The sequence below is a fragment of the Amphiura filiformis genome, unplaced genomic scaffold, assembly GCF_039555335.1.
Source record: "Amphiura filiformis unplaced genomic scaffold, Afil_fr2py scaffold_21, whole genome shotgun sequence".
Taxonomy (NCBI): Eukaryota; Metazoa; Echinodermata; class Ophiuroidea; order Amphilepidida; family Amphiuridae; genus Amphiura; species Amphiura filiformis.
The window spans coordinates 1225214-1252409 of NW_027305485.1; the positions used below are offsets into that span (position 1 = coordinate 1225214).

The following is a 27196-nucleotide window of genomic DNA, read 5'->3' on the forward strand; positions in this document are numbered from 1 at the left end:
CGAATAAAAACAGCTGGCTCCCAACAAGCGATATATTCAAAACTCCCGCTGAAAAATTGACTAGTGCAGTGACGTCATGGTTACTTGTGCTCAATTGTCGTCAGCCGCCATTGTATTATTACTGGGACGTCATTGCACTGGACAATTTCGGCGCCCGGGAATTCAGAACTTCAATCAAAATGATCGCTACACAAAGATATTTGCTGGCAAATATCTTTAATGGATGTACAAACAAACCTTGAGAAATTCAAATAAAACACTTACTTCATGGTAGCAAATCTAGTAAGGCCATCAGGGTAGATATAAATCCTGAGTGGATCGTAGCATGTCACATAGACATAGATCCGTAGATCAAACTTGCTGCCGTTGATTAGGAACGGCTTGTGGAGGTACCGCTGTACTATGACGGCTTTCCTCTTGGGGATTTGAGACCACTTGTGGATGACACGGATACCGATGCCACGAGCTGATGCCGGCTGTTTGGGGAAGACGGAAAAATGATATATATAAGAGTTGGATAAAATTGTAAATATGTATCACCCTGTATTATTCTGTGAATACAACATACCAATGTTGCTGAACTGACAAAGTATTGAAATTTTAATCTGTAATATGGTTTTAAAATGTTTGGCACTCAGTAATTTAAATAGTGAATTCCCTCCATATATTTACTAACAAAAGTTGGAACTTGATTCACACGCAGCAGTTTTGCTGGGTAGTGGCTGCTACAAACTCGCTGAATGACAGCAAACCTAATGTATTACAGTCTGTCGCATAATGGCTCTGAGGTATAATAGGTATCTCATAATGAATCTCCAGTGGCCCTGAGGTGTAACAAGTACCTCATAACCCTTCAGTTATGATTTGACTCTATGGCCCTGAGGTATAACAGGTATCTCATAATGAATCTCCTGTGGCCCTGAGGTGTAATATACCTCATAACCCTTAAGTTATAATTTGACTCCATGGCCCTGAGGTATATAACAGTATCTCATAATGAACCTCCTGCAGCCCTGAGGCCAAACAGGTATCTCATAACCCTCAAGTTAGGCAAACAAAAGTATACCTTACAGAGTGCAAAGATTCCCCCTCCTGTTTTTATTAAGAATGTTTACAGTAGATCTGACATGAGTTAACCCATTATCACAATTTGGACACAAAGTTATATGTTAAACGGCCAAAATAGCCAGTGGGTTTCTTTCATGTTACCCTGTCAGTAATTACTAATATTATTTCAGCATTTTGGGTCAAGAATAACAAAATTAAAATTTGAAAGAAAAAGTACATGATGGCTTCAAAAGACTTACTGGTTTGAGTATCCATTTCTGTTTGTTGTTAGAGTCCTCCCAAGCTCTCTTCAGTAGCTTCATATCAAATGGAAGACAAAAGGTCTGCGGTACGAAACCAAAGTCTTTCTTCCCAAAATGCACCTGCATCCGTGACAGATTACGCCATAATCTATCCTTACGACCAATCTGGAATGACCCTGGTAAATGGTTCACCTGAAACATCAAGTTTTATACATAGAATATAATATAAGCTATTAGTTTTGTAAGATTCTTGCATATGTGGGGAACACTACCACTACACTATCTTACTATAAATAGGCTAATGTTGTATGCATGTATGTGTGTATGTATGTATGTATGTATGTGGTTTATGTAAAAGGCTCCGTCAGTTTCGGTCCAAATGTCGCCAAATTCATACGGGAGATCGAGGAATATACGGGAAATTGCCTCGACTTTATTTGGTTGAAATCGGTCAAGAATTGGCTGCAAAAACAGTGAAAATATGGGTAAAACGGGTTTTTGTTATGAAAATCAGTTACCAGCCTGCGCGTCACTGCAGCTGGCAGGCAGCGGGTCGGAGCGCGAGCGTAATGCGCAATACTCCAATGCGCGCGTAAATTGCGCAGAGCCACGCGGCTTGTGAGCCAGAGACCAGTGGACATGATAATACAGAAAGAAGGAAAAATAAATAAAAATTAAAGGACAAAAAGGTACATTGACGGGTCACGGGATTATGATAAAGAAGAACACGTCCGCATACACGCTATGAGAGGACGTATACGGGAAAAATATGTGTGTTGTATAAACAAAATGAAGCGGTAGACCTATACTATAAAGAAAAATGAAATTAAAATGACAAAAGAGGTAATGCGAGTAATTAGGCCAACGGGTTAAATTAACTAAATAAAACCAGAACGAAACAAAGAAGGAAAGAAACTAATCAGGAAATGTAAGAAAAAAAAAAGAAGCTATAATAATGATAACAGAATTAATAAAAAACATGGAAACGGGAAATCACAAGCAGCAAATAAAAAATGAAGGTAAAAGGGAAATGTAACAAATAACAGATTTAGAAAAAATGGGAACGGGTTTAAATAAATAAATAACATGGAAACGGAAAATCAAAATGTATCTTTTCGATGATTCTACCTGTCCAGTAATTCTTCCTGTTATAGTGAACGCTCCCATTTACTCATCTAGCGGGTATAAAGTATGAAACAAAATTATTGTCAATAAAATTTGTACACTTTTCATCAGATTCCTGTTTCTCTTTTTTTGAGCATCTGTCAAAAGTTATATTTGTAAAATCCCTGTCCAAAATGATGGTATCCCATTCCCTAAAATAAATTTGGGTATTTAAATTTGGGAGTGCGCAATACCAACCCACATGCCCAAGACCCACCTGCCCAAGATCATAAACCTTTTGACAATTTGACTCCTTACTATAAAATAAAATAAAAATAGAAATAAATTTCGGATTTATATAGCGCCTTTTTCCAGCTAGATCTTGAAGGATTCAAGGCACTGTAATTTCACTGCCATGGTGAATCATCACAATCAGATCGCATCATCTAGGCCAGTTGCAGCCAAACCTGGCGCAGACCTATCCGCACTTAGATTGTAACATCCACCAATTATCTGTGCAGCTCCCCAAATTCCATTGGGTGAAGGAAGTTTTTGATAAGCAAACAACTAATCACCAATTTTTTTTTTAAAGCAGGAGGAAACCGGAGATCCCAGAGAAAACCTGTGAGAGCGAGCATGGAATCGGGATAAACCAAATGCACATACAGTCCTTGGGCACGGCTGGGGCTTGAACCTTATCTGCAAGGCGAGGGAACTACCGCTGCGCCAACTCTCTCTCCCGCCACTATCTACAGCCACTGTTAATATAGACTCAACATAAAAAGTCCTAAGTTCTCAGATATTTTCTCAAAATATCAAAAGCTATCTCAAGAACCAATGAACCAATACTAGGCTTGTTTGTACTCATTTTAATGCATTTTTCATGCTGATTCCAAATATGGTCATGAAAATGTAAAATTCTGAATTTTTGTAAACTTGTCGTCTGCAGTCGACACCCACAGAGGGTTAAACAGGAATGTAGCAAAGAAACAGCCCCATAATGAGACACTACTGAATGAAGGTGGCTAGATTAGAACTCCATACCACTTACCTTTTGGTATTCTTTGATGACCTTGAATCCTGAAGCTTTCATATGTTTACCCCAATAACCAAGCCACTCGTTGGCTTCTGAAATGGACAAATAATACAAAGATATGAATACGTAAATATAAATGTCTTGAAAACAAACAACACTAATTAAATAGCAAACAACCACCAACAAGCCTGTAGATGACCAGAATTTTTACCAAATTTGAGGAACTGGTCACTATTTACGTCAGGAGGAATGGGGGATTTCAATTTTTTTTTTCTACAGAATATTTCACATTACCCCCTTTTTGCTTCCATTAAAAAATTCTGCATTCCCCCTTTATTTTATGAAATTTCTCCATTTAAAATATCACATCGCTTCTTTCCTGAAAAAAAACCACCCAGATTCCCCCTCCTGTATACAACAAGAAAACAATGCATTCCCCCAGGGTAAATAATGACTGCTCCCTGCATGCAATATTTCATTAAAATTTAAATCAAATAAACATTGATTCAATAAAATCTCTGCAATTATTCTTACTACTAATATACAATGTATTTTCCTAATGATGAACCAATTAGGCCTATACCGCAAAAAAAAATCACAATTCCTATCTATATCACATTACCCCTTATATACTACACCCCTGGCCAATTTTGTGCCTCTTTTGCATTTTCCTCAAAAAGTATAGCGCATTGGTGACAAGATATGTTTATTATAGGGGCAAGGACTACAACTACTGCACTGAAAATTCAGCAACTCAAGGCAAGTAGTTATTGATTTATTGATCAAATATTGGTTTTCCCTCATTTTTGACTGTAACTCCACAACTGTTGTCTGTGCTGAAATAAAATTTCCAGTGCAGTAGTTGTAGTCCTTGCCCCTATAATATACATATCTTACTTGCCACCAATGCGCTATAATTTTTGAGAAAAATGCAAAAATAGGCACAAAATTGGGCAGGGGTGTAGTACCCCCCTTAAAGAAACCTCGCTACACAATCTTCTCCATATACTGCACCACAGCAGCTGAAGGGAGTATCCCATCACGCATCTGCTTGCTCCATAGCAAATACATACAAAACATAAGTAAGAGCGGCTTAGATATTGAGAGCTAGTTTCACAATACTTTGGAGATCATATTTTTTCAAACAAAAGTCTTAACTCCCCTGATATAAGCGAGTAATTGAAAGTTGAAGTGAGGGATTTTGTGTACACTTTCTATGGCATGTGCAGTTCTACTGTGGTACTGCAGGGCTTGATGGGATACACCTATCTGCTGCTGTGATACTGCACCACACAAAAAATATACAAAGCCCTAAATGATTCCTTCAACCCTTCATTAGCTTCAAATTGCATTCAAAAACCTTCATGAATAATGCAATAGTTTCTAGAATTAATCTCATCACAGGTGTTAAAGCAAAAAATTTAAAAATCAATTCAAATTTAAACTACCTCACACATGACTGCTAATTATGGTTATGATAATATCGACATACCGTAATATAAAGTAACAGAATTAAAACTATAATTCATGCATGGAAATATGATGCGATAATTGCCCAAACCTCACAGGTACTGCTAGCGTTTGTGCACAATAGAAAGCCTCAAAGGGTTACAAGACCAATTCATTTGTGAATAAGTGTGCGCTATTCCATTTGGTATCAATACACCCCCTGTTGAAGACATAATCTCCCACACAGGGGGTGTAGATTTCAAATGGAGTTATATGTATTTGACCTTCTTCCTCTTGTGTGGAAGATTTAAGGTCATCTTCCACAGGGGGTGTATGGATTTCAACTGGAATCCCAATATAAATTGAAAAGCAAACTAATGAGGCTTGAAAATAATTGATCTTATCATGTCTGTGACTGATGAAATCTTGAATATTTAATGTCACATTAAAAATCTACAAACAATTTGATCTGATTTAATAAACTTGGGGCTACTGCTATTATTAAATGCCATGGAAGTAAGAGATCCTGTATAATTTTGATATAAAGTCATCTAGCAGATTTAAAAAATCTGAAATCAACAGCATAAACATTAAAAACATATGGAAGTACTTGATTATACCGACTTCTGTTCTGAGTGCTCAATTTTATTTTAATTCTTACATGTTCTCAATACAGTTAAAGAGAAAGAACCCTTCTACATGAAAATCTTTCTACTTATACTTACTACCACTTTTAGTAAAGAGCCTCTGCACTATCCACAAGCAATATCTACTCATGGTAACACTTGCTGTTTAAACATCACAATCTCTGAGGGGACCGATCAAGTTCTAAGTATACCATTTTTCACCCTGATGTGGCAGCGACATCGATGCATATTGCATATTTCATTGGGTGCAGCTTCAAATTGCTAGCGTTCGATCAAAGCGCTGGCGCACACACACAAACACGTAAAGCCGCTGTATAGTTGCACGCATGAAACAGTTGCCTTAACGCGTTGACGTCACTGCCACATAGGATGAAAAATGGTATACCACTGTGATTCTATCGCTTGTAGCTCAAACACACTCTAGCCTATATTAGTATTTTTAGAGCTACCAACCTTCCAAAACACTTTTCAGTATAAGACATAAATTATCTGAATACTAATTGGTAAATGTTAGTAAAACATATTGAAAAACATACAAAGCTAATTTCACTAATGCAAGCAATATAGTACCACATATTGATTCTATTGTATACCTTATTACATAATTCTCCATTACAAATTACATACAGCTTTCAGACAATAATAATACATGGCACTTAGAAAGTTGTTTAATCAGCAATTAAAAATAAACTGTGTGTGTGAGATGACTTCTTGCTCCAATATAAATATTGAATTTAAATCACTAGCTCAATGAAATCAATCCAAAAATATATATTTTTGGAATTGAATAACCCAGTCTCACACACACACAAACTGCAATCCTACCTAAAAATAAACTAGAGCTTTTAAATCAAGCAAAGACCAAAAAAATAAAAGAATCTTGCTGCAATTTGGAGCTAATAATATTGATCCAACTCAGCTAATGATGTGCACATATCAGATTGATAAGAAAATGATGATCTAATTTTATTAAATTTAAGCACGCATCATATGTATCAGATTTTTCTGAAAATTTGAGTATGGTTGGCCGAAATCAATGCTTTATCTTCAGCCTACTTTTTGAATGATTTAATTTTTATTTGAATGGTTTATTTTTGATTTGATTTTCATCATTTGTGGTTGGCTGATCAAGAAAGTGCATTTACCAGCTGGCACCTTCTCCTTATTTTAATTTGATTTTCATCTCCTGCATCCATTGACATATTCTTGACCTCCCCGTAATTGACAACAAGGTGATCTAGTTTATACAAATTACTTCAAACTGAATTAACTCTACAAATTATTCCTCAGCCTCCTCATATGGAAAACATAAGAAGTTATATGACACAACTTGGCCCAAACACAAGATGTTAAGCTGGTGTATTTCTAGTGATACAAATAAGACTTCCTGTTTAATAAATTTTATTTCAAAAACCTCCTAAATTCAAAAAAATTATTATTTACCCCTCAATCCATGACAAATAAAGTGCCCTATGGTTTAAGTCATATTAAGATGAGCAAATGTTCAATCATAGTGTTCCATAATAGCATGGTCTCAGTGTAGGAGAGGGACAAAAAATTTTCACACCTTCCTTTTCTTTCCAGCTGGAATGGAAAATCTAGTTAATCCTCACAGTACATTTAAACCTCCTGCAGCTCTTTCCACAGAAGGGGAAAATTTTTACTCCATACTTTCCAAATTATTCAAGCGATGATCTTTTCTTGTGTACCCAGCCTGTCACTAATTCCATATATTTAAATACAGCCTGTAGCTATGACATCCAGCAACAACTCATCTTGCTAAAAAGCTTGCACCAAAGCTTGTCTTGATACACATACATACAACAACAACAACAACAACAACAACAACAACAACAACAACAACAACAACAACAACAACAACAACACAACAACAACAACAACAACAAATTCCACATAAGGTTTTCAATATTTCTGCCAAGCTTTCAGGCAAACTATTTCTTTTTAAGGTAGAAACATCGGCTACGGTGTCATGCACAGATTTGGTTTAAAATGATACAGGATGTGTAGTTGGATGAGAAAAACTTGTCTGCCAAATTTTAATTTTTGCCAACAAAGTGTTTTTGAGTTATGCCATTTTTTATCATTAGGAAACCCCATTGACTTTGTACATAAAGTGGTTTTGACACTAAGCCTCATTCACTAAAATTGGTAAAAGTTTGAAAATGGATACTATGTTTAAATATTATTTTTTCTCCTTTCTATCCCATTTATAGAACTGCTTTTTTGGATCTTTTTATTACAAAAATGTTACCAAATAATATTAGTGACTTTTTTCCTATACACTGGCCAGTAATAAAGTGGATATTTGAAGGTAATGTTAGTACTTGCTCAAATTTTCTTGATTTGATCTAGAAACACTGAATGACCCAATTTCATAATTATTGTCTGAGCTAACCATAGGGCCAGTTTGAACATACAAGGTGTCATATGAAAGGTTATTAAATTTAGAAACTTTTCTCGCCAGCTTTTTTAAATAAAGTGTTTCTATTTTAAGTTATGGGTGTTTCTAGATTTCCCTAATTTAAAAATAGAAAAAATGATTTTTCTCAAAAAATAAACACTTTATCAAAAAAATCTGGCGAGAGAATTTAGATATTAGGCTTATTAACCACCCCACAAACTATGGAAACCATATCACATGCCCTCTAGGCTAGCAATAATTATTTGTGCCAAAAATTAGGGCATTTTCAAAAAATAAAGAAAAACATAAGAAATGTTTAAATTTTCATGAAACATTAAAAATAAGTGGAGTAAAGACTTATCTTAATTTCGTTATATATTTGAAATGGATACATAATTCTGATTTGATATAGTGGCTATTTTCCTGCATGGGCCTATTATCCGATGCTCCTACCTTAAGATGGCTTTACCAATATTTTAGATTTCAAAGAGAAAAGACTTACTTCTACTGGCCCTGAATCCAGACCTGGCTATACAATGTTTGATGACCTGAGGTGTGATGTTACTCATCCGCCATTTTAACATCTTGCGTAGATCCCATGGAAGTTGCATCACTATGTACAAAAACAAATAAAATGATAAAAACAATGATGACAACTTATGAACAAAGCTTGATTAAAAAAATATGGATTATTTTTGTGATATTATTGGCAAAAGGCCCCAAATGTTTAAATTTGTAATAAGTGGAAGGAAGGAAGAAAGAAAGAAAGAAGATGAATAGAAAAGTTACTTTCCCCACCCGGGATTTGACCCACTGACCTCTCGGGTGCCAACCAGCAGAACGGCTATACATGTAACAAGCCACACGTGTGACTGTTGCCCGACCAACGTGTTTGTGCGTATATGTAGCTTGGGAGGATTACGCAATCGAATTATGTGGGATGCATGGTCTTGCAGTGGGATGCATGGTCTTGCAGTCGCTTTGTGCTGTATTGTTTTGTATAAGGGGTATATGGATTTCAACTGAAATAGTCCATTACTTGGATTGGCAATGTACTATACAAGACATGTACATGTATCTTATTTTTTCCACAACTTGGCTATATGGTATTTGAGGGAAAAAGACAATCAACAACAAAGAGAATGACCCATCAAAATTATAACTTGAAATTTTGATCAGGAAAACATGTCACATTTACTTGGAAGCACCATACTGGCATGTTCATTCAAAAGCAGTGCAAAAAAATATTTTATAAATAATAATAGTAAGAATTTTGCAGGTACTCATCTAATTCTCCAAATTTAAGTCATTAAAGCATACAATAAATCTGATTTGCCAAAAATATGCACTCATGAGACAACTTCAAGTTCAAAATAAATAAATAAATAAGCAGTCTAAATATGGTAATACGATCAGGAATTAATTGGCATAAAAATTATGGTACCTATCTTGAGGCTGACGCACATCGTGACAAGTGTCAGTAACCATCAGTTGAACGCAAGTAGGTCATATATGCATAGTAATAACAAAGCACATACAACGCACTTGCATTCAACACTGCCTCCAACACTGCCTCCCACGGTAAAACACTGTATCTACATAGTAATACCAAAGAAGCTACACCATTTTTCTATGAGGGAGCCAAACTGACAAGTTGTAAATATACTTGTGACCTCAGGACATGATTTATTCTGACGACAAAGCATTAAATAGACGTCAGCATCATATTCAATATAACTGAATAAGATACACGACACAAATTTACTGCTAGATGAGCACTATATCTCTCAGGCATACATCGGGCTATTCCGGTTGAAATCCATACACCCCTGTATGGAAGACATGCCATTAATCTCCCACACAGGGGGTGTAGATTTCAAAGGGTGTAGATTTCAAATGGAATCACCCATTCAAATAACCCGCTTGAAATTCACACTCCCTGTGTGGAAGATTAAGGTCATGTCTTCCATAGGGGTTATGGATTTCAACTGGAATAGCCCATTTAACATACAGTTTGCTACACATTTGGCATCCTCCCTTAGGGGTGACCCATGGCAGAGTTTTACTTCAAAATGTAGGTCTAGTAGAGTGTTTATATATAAGGGCATCATCATCATTGCGATAAAGACGTCTCAATTAAGATTAACATTCCGATAAGGTCAGATTTTGACAAGTAAAGTGCAAGTAAATCTTATTAGGCAAAATAATTTTTAACACGACTGGTTGGATAATGTCATTAGGGCTATTTGTTCCCTGAAACTATATATGGTTCATCACGGTAACAAGATTGGGAAGTACTTGTACTTCTTGAAAGAGATACTTGTAAGTACAAACTCCGCTAGCTCAAGTACCTTCTAGGCACAAGGTGCCTAAAAGGTGCTTGCTCAAATATTGAGAAACATAAAGCTCACACTCACTGGGAAAAGTATGGGGTTTCAATATGTGAGATCCCAAGCAAAGCATTAGCCAGAGGAGTGTCCAGGTGTCATTTGGACGCCCTGTTTTCAATTTGGACACCCTAGAATTCTGATTTTTATAATGGAGTGAATAGGAAGTGGACACCCTGAGTTTGTAGAATAAGGTATTTTTGACCATTTTGGACACCACCCTAAAGGGAGCACACCACTAAATCAATCGCCATTTGTGCAACCCTACTAAGTTCGGTAAAATACGGAATGTTTTTATGTATTATGGGCTGCTGTTTGGACTAATTATCAGCTTATATATTATTATAGCTTTAATGAAAGTGTAAAGCCTATACATGAATTTTAGTCATCAAAAAAGTCGCATTTTTATAATTATCGAAAAAAATAGGTCAGCGAATGAAAAAATGGCAGAAACAGGTTTGCACTCTTGAGAGCATGTCAAAAACAGTGAGGGCGCTGTTCAGTGGCTCCTACCGGGAAAACGAGACGGAAGACTACCCATACATTGAAACATATGTTAAACTTTCATCGATTTGCAATCGACTGGTTATCATTACATTTCTCAGAAAGCGCCGAAAAGGCCTAAAAACGAGAAAAGAAAACCGGTGTTTTCACACATATTTCAATGGGGCGATTATTTAGTGGTGTGCGCCCTAAAGACACCCGTCTGGCTAATGCCTTGATCCCAAGACTCATTGTGATGGGTTTAATGTTTTCCTCCATAAAAGGCAAAAAAAATAATCGTTTTTTTTTTCCCAACTTTTTCATGGTATTTTCAGAAAAAAATTGCTGAATTTTCTGGAAAAACTAAAAAAAATTCTGCATTTCTTTTTTCCAAATCTCATGATTTTAGAAATCTGCCTGTGAGCTTTGAGACAAACCTTTTTTTTTTTTGTTGCCTTATGCAAGATTTTTCCTGGGAGGGGGAAACAGCAAAAAAATTTTGTTTTGCCTTATCATTTGTCATAGCTCAATGCAAAAATATAAATGTGACCAGTGGCTTCTTTGACTCATTACCTATAAGATCGATGTATTACCTTGCAGATAAAAAGTGCATTATTTTCAAAACAAAACTACCAAAACTGGAAAAATATGGCCTGAAGGCTCTGACACCAAGGGTGAAAATAAGTGGGAGATGGGAGCCATTTGGCCCCCAGAAACGGCCCCTGGTTCCATCTCAATTTTAGTTGACCAAGGGACACTTTTCTCATGAAACTGGTTCCCTGGATAGTGAACCAAAAATATTAAACTACATGTAGTGCTTATCCAGCGGATCCAACTCATCCAGCACATCTTTATTTTTATTGGCCCATAGGTGATATTGGAAATGGCCTCTCTGGTTTCTAGTTAAATTTGTTTAACTTCCTTATTTTCACCCCTGTCTGACACACCTTAAGGTTGAAAGTAGTTGGAGTTAAAACAAAATCAAAACAAGCAATCTAGGGTACATGCCACTAAATAGCTTTCCATAGACTTTACGTGCAAAATAGGGGTCACGTTTTAGGCTATAAGTCGAGTTACGTCTTACTTTGAAATATATATTTGATATCATCTTAATCAGAACAAAATTATGCATAACATATCTGAAAATGACACCATATTTTAGGTCTACTTTTTGAGAAAAATAGCGCTATATAAAAGACCCGATTTTCCGTGTTTACGTCCGACTGCTAACCGCGTTTTGACCTCGTGTGTTCATGCGCTCATCATCGTAAACATCACTCAAATTTTCGCGTTTTCTGTTCAAATTAGTAGAGATCACATTCACAAGTTCTAGCAAAACACGATTTGCAACACTAAAATTGTTAATATTGTACCGATTTTGCACATTTTATATGCAAAGTTGGGACTATAGTCGTGATAAACTTTTACCGGAAACCGCTTCACACGCGGATTTATCCTGCTGATTCCTCTAAATCTCCTGAGTATGATATGTTTGTAAATTTCACAAAATTCAAATTCATGTAAGTTACTTAACAAAAAAGAGCATATTTCATGGAAAAACAGAGGCTTAAACGATGGGAATTAAAACTTTTTTTGAAAACTAATGACATTTGAAACATATTTGTAATGTATTGAACTTCCAAGCAACTACAATGTAGGTGTATTCCAATCATTTTGCATTAAAGTTGAAATTTGCATAATATACCTTTCTGATTCTCAGAGACAAAATTGACAGTAGGCGGTACCCTGCTGAATAAACTCGGTGTCAGTGCTGGTAAAGCTTCATCGTTCCCTGAAGTTAACACCTGAAACAAACGTGATCCAGATCGAGTAGCCAAAGACATGGAAGACTGTTCAATCTCATTGGTCCCTTCTGCTGCTAGCTTCCCAGATGAGCCAATCAGAAGTGATCTCTTAGCAGATGCGGTTGGTCCTGCTGAAGGCCTACGTGAGTCAGTGCTGGCAATGGAATAGCCATCTGATTCGTCTGCAAAAAATGACACAGGACGTTATGTGTGACATTAGGTTTATAAGGGCAACAAATGTGACATGGTGTGATCAAAACATGCCAAAGGAGGCAATTTTGAAAATCAAGTTATCATCATCATCAACCAAGCATATACTAAAATCCTTACTTTGAGAGTAGTAACTGGCAATAAAAGTCAAATTATAAAATTTTTGCAATTTGAGGGAAAATGGGCCAAAAACATGCAATTTTGCATGTTTTCTTACAATTGCAGTCACAAAATTCAAAGACTTGGAACAAGTCTAAACACTCAAAATCTTGCATATAGGCTAAATTTGCTGATAATTTGAAATTTTAATATTTTATGTTAATTTTAATAATTGATTTATTATAAAAGAGATTTAAACATTGTGTTTTCCACAAATTAGAATGCTTAACCTGAAATTAATCTTTGTACAAGTCTTTGGGCTTGATTGTTACAGCATGTACGAAAAACACCCTAAAAATACATGTTTTTCGCCCTTATTTCCAAAAATCAACCGAATATTAAATTTTGACTTTCACTGCCAGTTAGAACTAAAGGATTAGGATTTAGTTATGTTTCATTTGGCAGAAAACTGAATAATATTTTTAACCCAAAAAATTTAGTGCTTAATCTGTCTGGAATTTTTTGGCGTAAATCCTAGCACACTTGGTTGCCAAGTTATTTGCTTTTACAATTGTGCCAATTTTCTTCTGTATAAATTTTCTTATTTTTGGCTCAATACATATGTATGTTTGCCTTTATTTTAGATTCAACATTTCCGATGTTGGCCGGAGTGGATGAGACATTTGAAGGAGCTAATTATCTGTCACTGTTTTCTTGACATTTCATTTCTACAATTTGCACAGCACTTGACATTTCTAGTAATATATTTTGCACCTGTATGCGAGCAGTATCACCATACACTATGGACCACAATGGCCTCATCCCAATGGCAAAGTTCAATAACCTTAATAAAACAATTATAGTGCAAAATTTGACCTCAAGTTGCCAAGTATGAGTTTTTGTACCCAAATTTTCAAAGGTCATTCAATGAATGTACAAATATATTGGGGTAAAGAACAGTGCCCTGATAGATGAGCATGTTGTGGATCCTAGTGATACTTCAAAGTTTAACATACACCGTGAAAAATAAAGGCACCTTCATTCCATTTATTCATCTATAATGAGCTATTCCCTTTAATGTCCACACTCCCCGGGAAGAGGGGGTGTGAATTTGGAATAGATTTAGCACATTAATCAACTCTATTTGAAACTCACCCATCGTCTGTGGAAGTTTCAAGTTGAAGCTGTCTCAGAGGGTGTGTGAAATTCAAATGGAGCTACCTGGTGTGTTCGTTCCATTTGAAATTCATAGTTCCCTTGTGGAAGATCTTTCCAAACAGGCCTTATAAGTATGCCTGGACCAGGAGCTAAAATGAGCTCCTGGTCCCAAAGATGGCTCCTAGTCCTATAGTTTGTAGTGTAAAATATTGGATACACTAGGACCCAAAACTGGGTAACCATGGGGTAAAAAAAGTCTTGTTTCCAAATCTTCCACAGGGGTAGTGTGGATTTTAAATGGAATAGTCCTTGTGTGCAATTAACAAAACACAAAGTTTTAATTGTTTTAGGAAAAGGCTTTTCTTTCAAGATATCAAAAATAAATACCATATAAATCATAATATCACAATTTCAAATGAAAAATTTATCATCATAAATCATAATATCACAATTTCAAAAAATTTTTTTATCATCATGTCTTGTATTCAGATCATATTAGTTTGAAGCACTGCATTGTAAATGTAGACCCACGTATGCACATATATTCTGATATGTTTGGCATTATTTGCGTTGCTTCTTTTACATGATTACACAATCTCTGTGCTGAATATTGACAAATCAGATTTTCTTTTTACTTGAAGGTAACTGGTAACCAAAACAAATCAACCTTGTGCTCCATAATTACATATTGGATCATCTGAATTGAAAACAAGCCTGTAATAAAATTATGAATTCCCCCCATCCTATCACTCAGCTAGAGTGGCATCTAGACATATTTGAAAATTAAATATTGGGTCAAAATATTGTGATATGTGAGGGACATCAAATTGTTTTCAGGCATGTATATCTTGTTTTTTGCACTTTGTCCAGTTGGACTGGTATTTGTGGTAATACATGTAAGAAAGAGTTATACTGTAATTATCTAGGGCCATTTGAATTTTACCCACAAACTATTCCGCTACTCTGGTAGTCAGGCGGGTAGGAGTTAAAAAAGATGCAAAATTTCCATCCATGTACTGCATTTTGCCTAATTAGTGCCCCTCCCCTTATGGGCTATTACCGAAATTAAAGGCACCCCCCTAAAGAAGACATGGGATTCCCAAAAATTTTCACCATTTTTTGCTCTGGGAATTCCCAAGAAAAAGACACCTTTTATTTTAGGCTTGGGAATTCCCACAAATTTTAGCAAAAATTTGCCTGTCTTCTTTAGAGATACTGGGAATTCCCAATTTTTTAATCATTCTTATTATCAAAATGGGAATTCCCATTTTTTTGGATAAAATTTTGGTCTGGGGATTCCCAAAAAATACATTACCTACAAATAATCAGTGGCATTTTCAAAGTGTTTTCTCACATTTACTTTCAACAACACACCAACACATATTTGCTTTCCATTTAGTTACATGATTATTTTCTCAAGTGACAAAAAACATAAAATGGCAAACATATTTTAAGGACCATATATCTAAATTCTCTTTGAGAGGAGTCTTGTAAACTCACATTCACACTTTCCACTATTAAAAGTGTTGACATGGGGAATATATTCACGAGCTTAACTCAAGAGCTGTAATAACACATTCCAGACAAGACTACGTCCCTTAAAGACCCCATATAATGCCATCGATCTAGAGCAGATATCTTACACTTCCCACAATGCATTTCTTCCATTTCCAATTTTCTTCACTGATTTGCTACATGTATCTAGCGCAACATGAGTCGATAGTGACAAAGTACCTCAATGAACAGAGCACATCCAGATCTTGTAAAATATGCATATTTCTTGACTATCAACCAATGATTAGGCTATTGAAACTTAACCCTAACCCAACTAGGACTCACTAAAGCTCACTATTAAAACCACTCTGCGTGCATGCATTCCACGGGACTTGATGACGCAATCAGACCAAGTCATATATACCCAGGGAATCGTTGGCTGGGCCAACGTCACCTGTGTAGCTACATGCTGAGGATCTTCTGCGTGGCATGCGAGGGGTCCGAGGGTCGAATCCCGGGGGTGCCAAGTGACTTTCTTCTTCATCTTCTCTCCTTTTTCGCTCCTTCTTTCCCTTCCGATAGCTCAAAAACCACGGGTAGGGTTAGGGTTAATGTTGAGTTTAGCGTCCCATTTTTTCAGCTCATAATGAGGCAACTATTTCATTATTCATTATTTTCAACGTTTCATTATCAGCGGCCTTTTACCAATGCTTACAAATGCGCTTTTGTTTATTCTAATTGGGTTTCGCCAGCCCCAATATAATGTCACAAACACACATTATTGACATAAACGTTTATAAAAGTATAATAATCTTGCTTTTTGCAGTCTTCTTCACTCCAAATTGTACTAACCTCTCCATATACATTGAGGATAGGGGATTTTTTTTTTTTTTTTAGGGGTATAGTATCTCCAACATGTAGTTAAATTATTTACAACAACATAAACAATGTCCATCTGGTAAAAACATTTTGGCTAGGTAAATTTCTCTTCTGTAGTCTACCCTGGTATCCCAAAGGTATAATTGAAATAATTGGATAGAGCAAGGGTCAAAAATCTGTATACGAGGTATTTTTAATGCTCAAATATTTAGATGAATTCTTCTATAATTGTCAAGGCTTTCTATAGTTTTTGAAGGGTTCAAATACAAAAAAAAAAAGGGTTTAAAAATTTTACAGAACAAATTTTCTTTCTGGTTTAGTAGTAATTTGCACAATAATGAATTATTTTCAGGATTTATCATCTCAAACGCGGCACAAAATTCATAACGCGGGCGGCGGACGCTAAACTCAGAATCAAGTTTCAAGTGCCTTAGCCAGTTTGTTCTCAGCAGGAATACAAAGCGAATATAGTAGTGTCATTTGATGTATGAGGTGATGCGTCATGTTGCAAAGAATTCTGGGAAGGGTAAGATATCTCCTCTACCATTGATCTGTCTCTTCAGATTCTCAGGGCCATTATTATAAATGCATCAGCCATGTAGTTTGGTCGCTTTTAATCAAACACGCACTCATTGTGGGTTTTAATGATCAATAGGAAACAAAGAAAATCTATAAAAACAAATATTGATCATTTGAATACCAAAGGGGAGTGGAATTCTTCAAGTAGCTCTACAGATTATGTTAGATTATGTTACTGATGTTTGTTATCATTTATATTTAGGCCAAGTAAAATAAAAAACATGTTTCACGTCCGGGTTTTTGAAAAAAAGGAAGAAGAGGGGGCTTTTTATTTTTTATCCCAAAATCGGTGTAAATACCCATAATTAGAGCTGTTTTAGCGTATACAATAATGCCTGGAAAAAGGAGGAGGCCTCTTTTTATTTGCTGTTTTGGGAGATAGGACCCCTCTAACTATCACAATACCTTATAAAAGTGTCTCTTGTATAGTAGCAAGGCTATTATAGCATCTCTACTTTCTAGACATACTGTTTTGAAAAGTTGTAACTGAATTTCAAAAATAAAATTGAAGAAACCTCAAACAAGGCGGTTCTCGAACCACGAGTCTCGCCTGCTTTTGTGACCGCCTGCTTTTGCGATAACTGTTGGTAGAGAGGTAAATGAATTTGGCGGTTATCGGCTGGGCACGATTATCTGGCCGATGGTAACTGTACCCACCAAGTTTCATGCCCATGCAACAGTTTTTACTAATATGACCTCAGATGACCCCTGGTGGCCCTGAAATGACCTTCTAAAATTTTGGCTCTAAATGTTGACTGTACCCCTCGTGCTAAGTTTCATGCCCATATGACAGTTTTTACTAATTTGACCTCAGATGACCCATGGTGGCCTCGAAATGACCTTCCAAAAATTTGGCTTTAAATGTTGACTGTACCCATCAAGTTTCATGCCCATACAAGTTTTTACTAATTTGTCCTCAGATGACCCCTGGTGACTCCGAAATTACCTTCCAAATATTTGGTTTTAAATGTTGACTGTACCCACCAAGTTGCATGACCATACGACAGTTCTTACTAATTTGACCTCAGATGACCCCTGGTGACCCCGAAATGACCTTCCAAAAATTTGGCTTTAAATGTTGACTGTACCCACCAAGTTTCATGTCCATCCAACAGTTTTTACTAATTTGACCTCAGATGACCCCGAAATGACCTTCCAAAAATTTGGCTTGAAATGTTGACTGTACCCACCAAGTTTCATGCCCATCCGACAGTTTTTACTAATTTGACCTCAGATGACCCCTGGTAACCTCAAAATGACCTTCCAAAAATTTGGCTTTAAATGTTGACTGTACCCACCAAGTTTCATGTCCATCCAACAGTTTTTACTAATTTGACCTCAGATGACCCCGAAATGACCTTCCAAAAATTTGGCTTGAAATGTTGACTGTACCCACCAAGTTTCATGTCCATACGACAGTTTTACTAATTTGACCTCAGATGACCCCTGGTGACCCCAAAATGACCTTCCAAAATTTGGCTTTAAATGATGACTGTACCCACCAAGTTTCATGCCCATACGACAGTTTTACTAATTTGACCTCAGAAGACCCCTGGTGACCCCAAAATGAACTTCCAAAAATTTGCCTTGAAATGTTGACTGTACCCATCAAGTTTCATGCCCATACGAGTTTTTAATAACTTGACCTCAGATGACCCCTGAGTGACCTCGGATGACCCCGTAATGACATTCCAAAAATTTGGCAACACCAAAGAACTATTTCATCAAAGTAATAAATCAAAACAGAAAGATGCTTCCTTTACGAGTTATCACTCATTGAAGGGTACATGCCACAAAATAGCTTTCCATAGACTTTACGTGCAAAATAGGGGTCACGCTTTTAGGCTATAAGTCGAAGTTACGCCTCTTACTTTGAAATATATATTTGATATCATCTTAATCAGAACAAAATTCTGCATAACATATCTGAAAATGACACCATATTTTAGGTCTACTTTTTGAGAAAAATAGCGCTATATAAAAAGACCCGATTTTCCCGTGTTTACGTCCGACTGCTAACCGCGTTTTGACCTCGTGTGTTCATGCGCTCATCATCGTAAACATCACTCAAATTTTCGCGTTTTCTGTTCAAATTAGTAGAGATCACATTCACAAGTTCTAGCAAAACACGATTTGCAACACTAAAATTGTTAATATTATACCGATTTTGCACATTTTTATGCAAAGTTGGGACTATAGTCGTGATAAACTTTTACGGAAACCGCTTCACACGCGGATTTAGTGGCATGCACCCTTGAAGAGGCTAAAACATCGTTTTTAGTCCTTGAAAATGATTTTGTTATCTTTTTCACTACATTTTGAATTAATTGTAAGAAATTTTGGGTTATTTTCTTTCATACTTTAGACAGGATGTTGATTTCAAGCACAAGCATGATAGCCGACAATTGCCATTTTTCGTCATTTTGATGCACATGAATGCACAATGGTTGCTGATTTGCTATTTTCATGAAGATATTAATTGATGTTAAGAGTAAACGTTCTTTAAACATCTTTTACAAGTGCATAACTTCAAAATTAAAACATTCTCAGTACCTGCAGAATATTTAAAAAGACAAGAAATGTCAATCAAGTAGGCCAACCCCCCCCCCCCCTTCAGCGTCACTTTTAACCCGTTTTGTCCAAAAAGCAAATGTAATGAATGGCTATTTGAAATTAAATATTAATATAAATGAAACTTTGAATGTTATAACAATTTAAAATACTGGACAGTGGTATAAATAAAGCAAACTAGAAACTTATATATCTTAAATCTAATATTTTATGCAATTTTATTAAAATTGAAGGCCAAAACTTGAGTTTAAATGACCAAAAAATTGGTTAAAAAATAACAATGAAATTGAAAAACTTGTTTGTAATTTAAACACCAATAAAAATGTTTTCAATATTTTGAAACTCTTCTTTATTCATATCAAAAGGTTTCAAACTTCTACCAAAATCGGAACTTTTATTAAATTGGAAATAAAAGCAGGCCTATTCGCGGCAAACGCACAGCGAAAAAAACCTGGCGGCGTCCATGAGCAGCTTGTTGATGTCCCTCCTCTTTTCTTCGCGTGCATTTTAAATAGATAAAGACGCGCGGAAAACGCATGGAATTGCTCCTTAAAGGGTACATGCCACAAAATAGCTTTCCATAGACTTTACGTGCAAAATAGGGGTCACGTTTTAGGCTATAAGTCGAGTTACGTCTTACTTTGAAATATATATTTGATATCATCTTAATCAGAACAAAATTCTGCATAACATATCTGAAAATGACACCATATTTTAGGTCTACTTTTTGAGAAAAATAGCGCTATATAAAAGACCCGATTTTCCGTGTTTACGTCCGACTGCTAACCGCGTTTTGACCTCGTGTGTTCATGCGCTCATCATCGTAAACATCACTCAAATTTTCGCGTTTTCTGTTCAAATTAGTAGAGATCACATTCACAAGTTCTAGCAAAACACGATTTGCAACACTAAAATTGTTAATATTGTACCGATTTTGCACAATTTTTATGCAAAGTTGGGACTATAGTCGTGATAAACTTTTACCGGAAACCGCTTCACACGCGGATTTAGTGGCATGCACCCTTGAAAGTGCTACTTTGCTATACTTTACATGGAAAGCGACTATCTTAAAGTCGTCATCTTTCCTTAATTACATGACCGATCAAGCTGTTATTGGGATATGTGATGCACAGATGAAAATTAATTATTAAAATATTTGGTGACCTCAGTTGACCTTTGACCTTGTATGTGACCTTTGACCTCACGAAATTGGATAAAGTATGTTGCGCTGAAAAATCAAATTTGGCAATACCAAAGAACTATTTCATCAAATAAATCAAAACAGAAAGATGCTTCCTTTACGAGTTATCACTCATTGAAAGTGCTACTTTGCTATACTTTACAAAGAAAGCGACTATCTTAAAGTCGTCATATTTCCTTAATTACATGACCGATCAAGCTGTTATTGGGATATGTGATGCACAGTTGAAAATTAATTATTCAAAGATTTGGTGACCTCAGTTGACCTTTGACCTTGTATGTGACCTTTGACCTCATGAAAATCTAATCAGGTCGAGTACCTCTGGCCACGCAACTCCCCACCAAGTTACGTCACTGTACCCCATACGGATCTCCAGATAATCTGTTCACAAGGTATTTTGCTTATTACGCATATATTATGCAAATTAGGTACTTAATTACCATATTTTACGCTCAAAATCTAATCAGGTCGAGAACCTCTGGCCCCGCTACTCCTCACCAAGTTACGTCACTGTACCAAGGGGCTGACAGTGATTCGCCGATTCTCCAAATTTGGCCAAATTTGCACGCTACGGTATGCTATACAGAAGTTGCCGGGAATTACAAATTTGGTACCAGCATGGGAGCCGCCATCTTGGGAAAAGGGGGGTGCGCCCGTCGACTCGACGGGCGCCAGCACCCCCCGAACGCGCCCAGCAGCTCACAGCACCATGACTACGCGTAACAGCACGCGTTCCCGACTATCAATCATCAAGGGTCAATCACCTCGAGCTTGACAACGATATCTGAATAGACTATTGCCAAGTCTTACGTGTAGGCGCGAAATCAAGGTTAATTTTGTGATTGAAACAGTATTTTACTTGTATAAATCTTGGTCTGGAGAGTGGGATTGTTGGTCGATTTGATGTATTTAATAAATTAAGTTAATGGATGCGCTAAAAATATTATTAAAAGTATTAAAACAGCTATTCAACATTTGAAAAAATACGCTGTTGCAGGCTTGAAAAGGTCTAACCTTGATTGCAGCAAGCCGTGATTTTCACGGGTAATTTTATTTCTTGAACGCGGAGCACGGGCGCGATGCAGCCGCCGCCGGTAGAAATCGCGGTAGTGTTCCAGGCCTACGCGGTGGCAGGGTAATGGCGGCATCCATAGTTTTATTACATTTATCTTCGAGTGACGCTTCCCAATCTTATTTATTCCCTGACTGTACCCCATACGGATCTCCAGATAAGCTGTTCACAAGGGTTTTTTGCTTGATACGCATCAAATACGCATAAATTATGCAAATTAGGTACTTAATTAGCATATTTTGTGCTGAAAATCTAATCAGGTCGAGAACATCTGGCCACGATATTCCACACCAAGTGATGTCACTGTACCCCATACGGATCTCCAGATAAGCTGTTCACAAGGGTTTTTTGCTTGATACGCATCAAATACGCATAAATTATGCAAATTAGGTACTTAATTAGCATATTTTGCGCTGAAAATCTAATCAGGTCGAGAACATCTGGCCACGCTACTCCCCACCAAGTTACGTCACTGTACCCCATACGGATCTCCAGATAATCTGTTCACAAGGTATTTTGCTTATTACGCATAAATTATGCAAATTAGGTACTTAATTACCATATTTTGCGCTCAAAATCTAATCAGGTCGACACCCTTTGGTCATGCTACCCCTATAAAGTTTCATCATCATAGCACTTACGGTTCTCAAGATAACGCGTTCACAAGCTTTTTCCGAACACACACACGCACGCACCCCCACACACACGCACGGACACACACACACCATAGTGATTACTAAGTCTCTCCCTGAACATTCAGGCGAGACAAAAAAGGAAGCGAGAGGGGACGTGAAACATGTTTATTTTTTTATTTGGCCTTAACTGTTTGGGGCTGGGGCTTACATGTAATTGTAAGAAGGCAACTGTACAGCTTTCCAGAACATTTTTCCAAAAGATGGATTCATCTCACAGCTATATTCTATACAGTAAATGCCTATGCAGCACCTTACAGGTGCACAATATGGGCTACTTAGTGATCACTTGCCGCTACTCAAAAACCATGGATTTCGCAGCTCCGAAAGACCCCCTATATTCGCAAATAGAGCTCCGAAAGACCCTTCATTTTGATAATTTCAGCTCTAAAAGACCCAAAAATTTCTCATATTTCTGTTTTTTTCAGGCGATTTTCAACCAAAAAGCCAATTGAAAGTAATTTGGCGCATTTAGGCAAATTACAATGGTTATGAGTCTAGCTCCAAATTGCATTGACAATGGGTTTTGTGACCATTATTATAATTTGAAGTTTTAGTCAAGGAATATACACTCAAAATTTCCGCCCAAAACAGACAGGATTTTCTCTGTCACCAAATTTCTTGAAAATGAGAAGTGATGGGACCGGCGTGACAGAATCATGGCATTAACCATTTTCAATGATTGGTTTAAATTCTAACTTATTTCTAGGGAAAAAATACACAAAATTGGTATTGATTCTGAGGTAATAAAAGCCCGATTACCCACCATCTTCAGCTAATCCGTCTTCATCCAATCCATCCATCCCATCGTCTTCTTCCAGATCATCGTAAGAAGCGCCATCACCTGGAAGTCTCTCACTGAAATACAAACATGAAGAAAAAAGAGTTATCTTTTTGAAAAAAATATTTAATCAGGAAGGAAAAAATTACAAACAAATCAAAACTAATTTATAGAATCAGTGATTATATGATTACAGGAATGCGAATTTTGATCAGATTTGATATTCAGCAAGCTTATAATTTTGAGCTGTGCTTATACCTTTTCTCAACAAAGAGCTGTTTATAATGTAAAATAGAAACAAATTTGTTTTCTAATCTTTCCAACAAAATCAGACCCTTTTCCACCAAAATTCAAAATAGTGAAAAATAGTGAAAAATACAAAATTTGCACAAAGCGTGTGCACATTGTCACTATAAAGCCCTTTTCATCCTGATCATGGGCAAAAATAGTGTATTAAAATACAATTTTTTACGCGCACAAAAAACCCCACATCAAAATAAAGCCTTTTTGGAAGCTTGAAGAAATGTACAGTCTCTCTAAAAACAAAACCGGTTATATATGTGTTGTATGATGCAACTGCAATTTTTTTCGTCTGTGCCCCCTAATCTTATTTTGCCCCCCTGAACAAGAAAGCTGGCTACACCCCTAAAACAAACACACTCCCTACACCACCACCCACATACCCACACACTGTACATGTATGTCTCTCTTGAAAATCATCAGTCTGAATTGCTCCATCAATTATCTACTAATGAAAACTACAATCACCAAACTGATTACGGACTATTAACTTTTCATGATCATGTTATCCCTTGACAGGAACACAGACATGCCGCCTTATAATTGCTAACCCCTGTCCAAATATCCCCCTATTACCACTGGTACCTATGGGAATATCAATGCAAAATTGATGATAGAAAATTAAATTATCATGAAAAGCCCTTTACTTCATGCATGGAGGAGCTGTACATGCATTGAACTTTCTTTATCTAACTAGTGTTGTTTGAGAAGTCTTTGCCAGAATTGATTGGTGAACTCACACTGAACTCCTAAAGCAGACAACGACGTTCAATTCGAGGAATTTCATTAATTTGGCAAATTTTGGTTGAAGAGAGTGGTGGTGCGGGGGCAGAACTCTTGTCCCCGCAAACTTTTTGCGGCAATTTTGAGCAAAATTTGTTTCCCCCTCCCCCTCAAATAGGGTCTCTGGAAAAAGTGAAAATTTCTTCTGCCTCATAAGAAATAAATAAAATTAGGAAAAACCACCTGCCAAACCTGGGAAGTATAGTATTGAAATATGATGATGCATTTACTCCTAAGAATCTTGTAATCAGTACAGCAGAAGAAATGAAATGATGCGCATACATACTACATGTATCCCGGGGGAAATTCATGCAGAAAACTAAAATCTTGACCATTTAATTTACAAATCCAGCTAGAAGTAAAATACGGCCACGGCCAGTCAATGGATTTCGATTTTCTAACTTGGCTAAATGTGAACTCTGAAAGTGCATCTATGAGAAAATGTGAAGATTTTTGAGCAAATCAATATATTATCACAGTAGTAATCAGGGCCGGATTTACCTTTTTGGGGGCCCTGGGCCAGGCCAAAATTTTGAGGCCCCCAAACGCACCATGAGGAAGGTATCTGCACTTAAGTAGCAAAGTTGTTTGATTTTACTAGGACATTTGCGCGCGAAGCGCGCAAAAAATTTCAATTTTAGACTGTTTTAGTCCAAATTGAAGTTGAATTTTGCTATTCAATAGGCCAGTGCACGCGAAGCGCGCAAAATTTTGCACTTCTTGCATAATATTTTGGCCCAAAACTGGTGTTTTTCGGCTTAAATGGAAGATATGCACACTGCACAGGGCAATTTTGGGGGCCCCCAAAATTTGGGGGCCCTGGGCCCGGGCCCATCTGGCCCTATGGTAAATCCGGCCCTGGTAGTAATTAGTACCTCATGCATAGGATATCTAGGAAGAGGAAAAAAAGAAAACACTTTGCGTTGCTTAGGGGTTTCTTTTCAAATGCTCTGCCTATTGGCAAATGTTTTATACATTGCCGGAAAAGGAAAGCTACAAATATATCACAGAAAACTATGTTCAGGCACAGCTTCTGGCTCCATAATCTGCTTATTCAACCCGCATTATACCCTAAATGGCGTAATTGATGGCAGCAAATTTTCTACCGTAAATGGCATAATTGTAAAATATTTAATACCTAAAATCGCGTAACCATTTCCCACTAAGGCCACTATTGTAAAAAAAAAAAAAATGTTTCCTAAGGTACACATCAGTCACAGCTCCAGTCACGGCAGCATGTTTCAAAAATACACCCGATTAAAGAATATTTCGCGGATATTGTGCACCAAAACACCCAGATTTTGAATATCGCTATTCGCTAAATAGCGAAACTGAGTAAATTTCAGATATAATTCATGATATTCTACATTCTGAAATGTTGAAGTTCATATTATATATTTTGTTTGAAACTGTATAATTCCACCTACAAGCATAGCTCTAAATGGGTTTTTTTGACAAAAACATTACAATACTTGGTCTTACAATAATTCATGTTTTACTCCAAACTTTAACATTTCAGAATGTACAATATCGTGAATTGATTAAGTCTGATATCTACACAGTTACAAAAAGGTGAATGTTTTATATTCACCCAGGGTGTTCACCCTCCTTGGTTATATTTTGTGTGTGTGTGATTGTTCTCTAAAAATGAAAACACTAAAATTGAACATTCCTCCAAGAAACAAATTAGCAAACAAAGTGTACCACAATGAACAAACAAACAAACAAGTCGTCTTACCTTGCGGGTGTATCTAATCCATCCTCATCCGCCTCATCCACATCACTCCATTCCTCTCCATCCTCCTCCGCCCATTCCTTAGCAACCATTCCATCACCGTTCACTCTTTTACTTAGTACATCTTTAGGCACAGCACCAGCTTTAGAATACGGAACTTTAGTTTTATTAGGACTCTGAGGCGGCGACGGTACAATTCTATTGCTTGTTTTGGCCGCTGAAGGCCGAGCACCATTCACACTAAAACTACTAGTGGGAGTTCTTTGCGATCCATCAGATCCAAACCGTCCTCTACTTGGAGGAGCCGGAGCAGTTCTCAACGCACCATGATTAAAGGCGCCGTTTGGAGTTCTTAGAGGCCGGGGGATCTCGACCCCTTTTGCGCTAAATGGACGTCTAGGTTGATTGCTCGCTGCGATATTAACCATACTATTAGATCGCTGAGAAATCATACTTTCCCTAGTGGCTGGTTTCGTTGCGGACTGTGCCTCCTTGGGAAACTATCTGAATACCTCCGCGGCTCTCCTGGCGATTTTAAGCTACGGCGTTCCACTTGCTGTCGTAGCGGTAGCGGTTTGAGATTCCCCGAGAGGGCAAGATTCTCTAGCCCTCTTTGCAATGTTGCTTTTATCTCCTGTATCTGACTAGCAGTAGCCATCTCTAATGATTTTCATTCCGAAATGACACCAGGCACTATAAATTACTCTTTATATCAATACACTCTCCAAAAAGCTACGATGTGTGCATAACGACGGTCGGTGTGCGCACACGCACATGATCGGAGCAGACCATCATGTCAATTCCTTCCAATTACGACACTTGATGAGACGATAATCGCAACAGGAAACTAGCATCTGGGCCATGATTGCTGTGTAGTTAGACACGACAGGACCTGTAACAACACATGAGTAACAAATTATTACTTGGTTAGCTAGCAGGCACACAAGCTATACAGCACGGCTGACACACACATTAGCAATAACTGACGTCAGCTATTTC

The 27196-nt window shown here is 37.0% G+C and overlaps 1 protein-coding gene across 1 annotated transcript in view; it reads right to left on the minus strand.

Annotated features, from left to right (window-relative positions):
* Positions 1–26637, minus strand: part of LOC140143363 (tubulin monoglutamylase TTLL4-like) — a 62145-nt gene extending 35508 nt beyond the window's left edge. Inside the window, exons 1-7 of the mRNA XM_072165218.1 lie at positions 26201–26637; positions 23365–23456; positions 12544–12825; positions 8471–8581; positions 3466–3542; positions 1308–1502; positions 265–476 (exon numbers count right to left, since the gene is read on the minus strand). Of these exons, the coding sequence (XP_072021319.1) occupies positions 265–476; positions 1308–1502; positions 3466–3542; positions 8471–8581; positions 12544–12825; positions 23365–23456; positions 26201–26625 (1394 nt within the window). The 5' untranslated portion in view covers positions 26626–26637. The remainder of the gene's footprint in view (positions 1–264; positions 477–1307; positions 1503–3465; positions 3543–8470; positions 8582–12543; positions 12826–23364; positions 23457–26200) is intronic.
* Between the last annotated feature and the right edge of the window lie 559 nt (positions 26638–27196).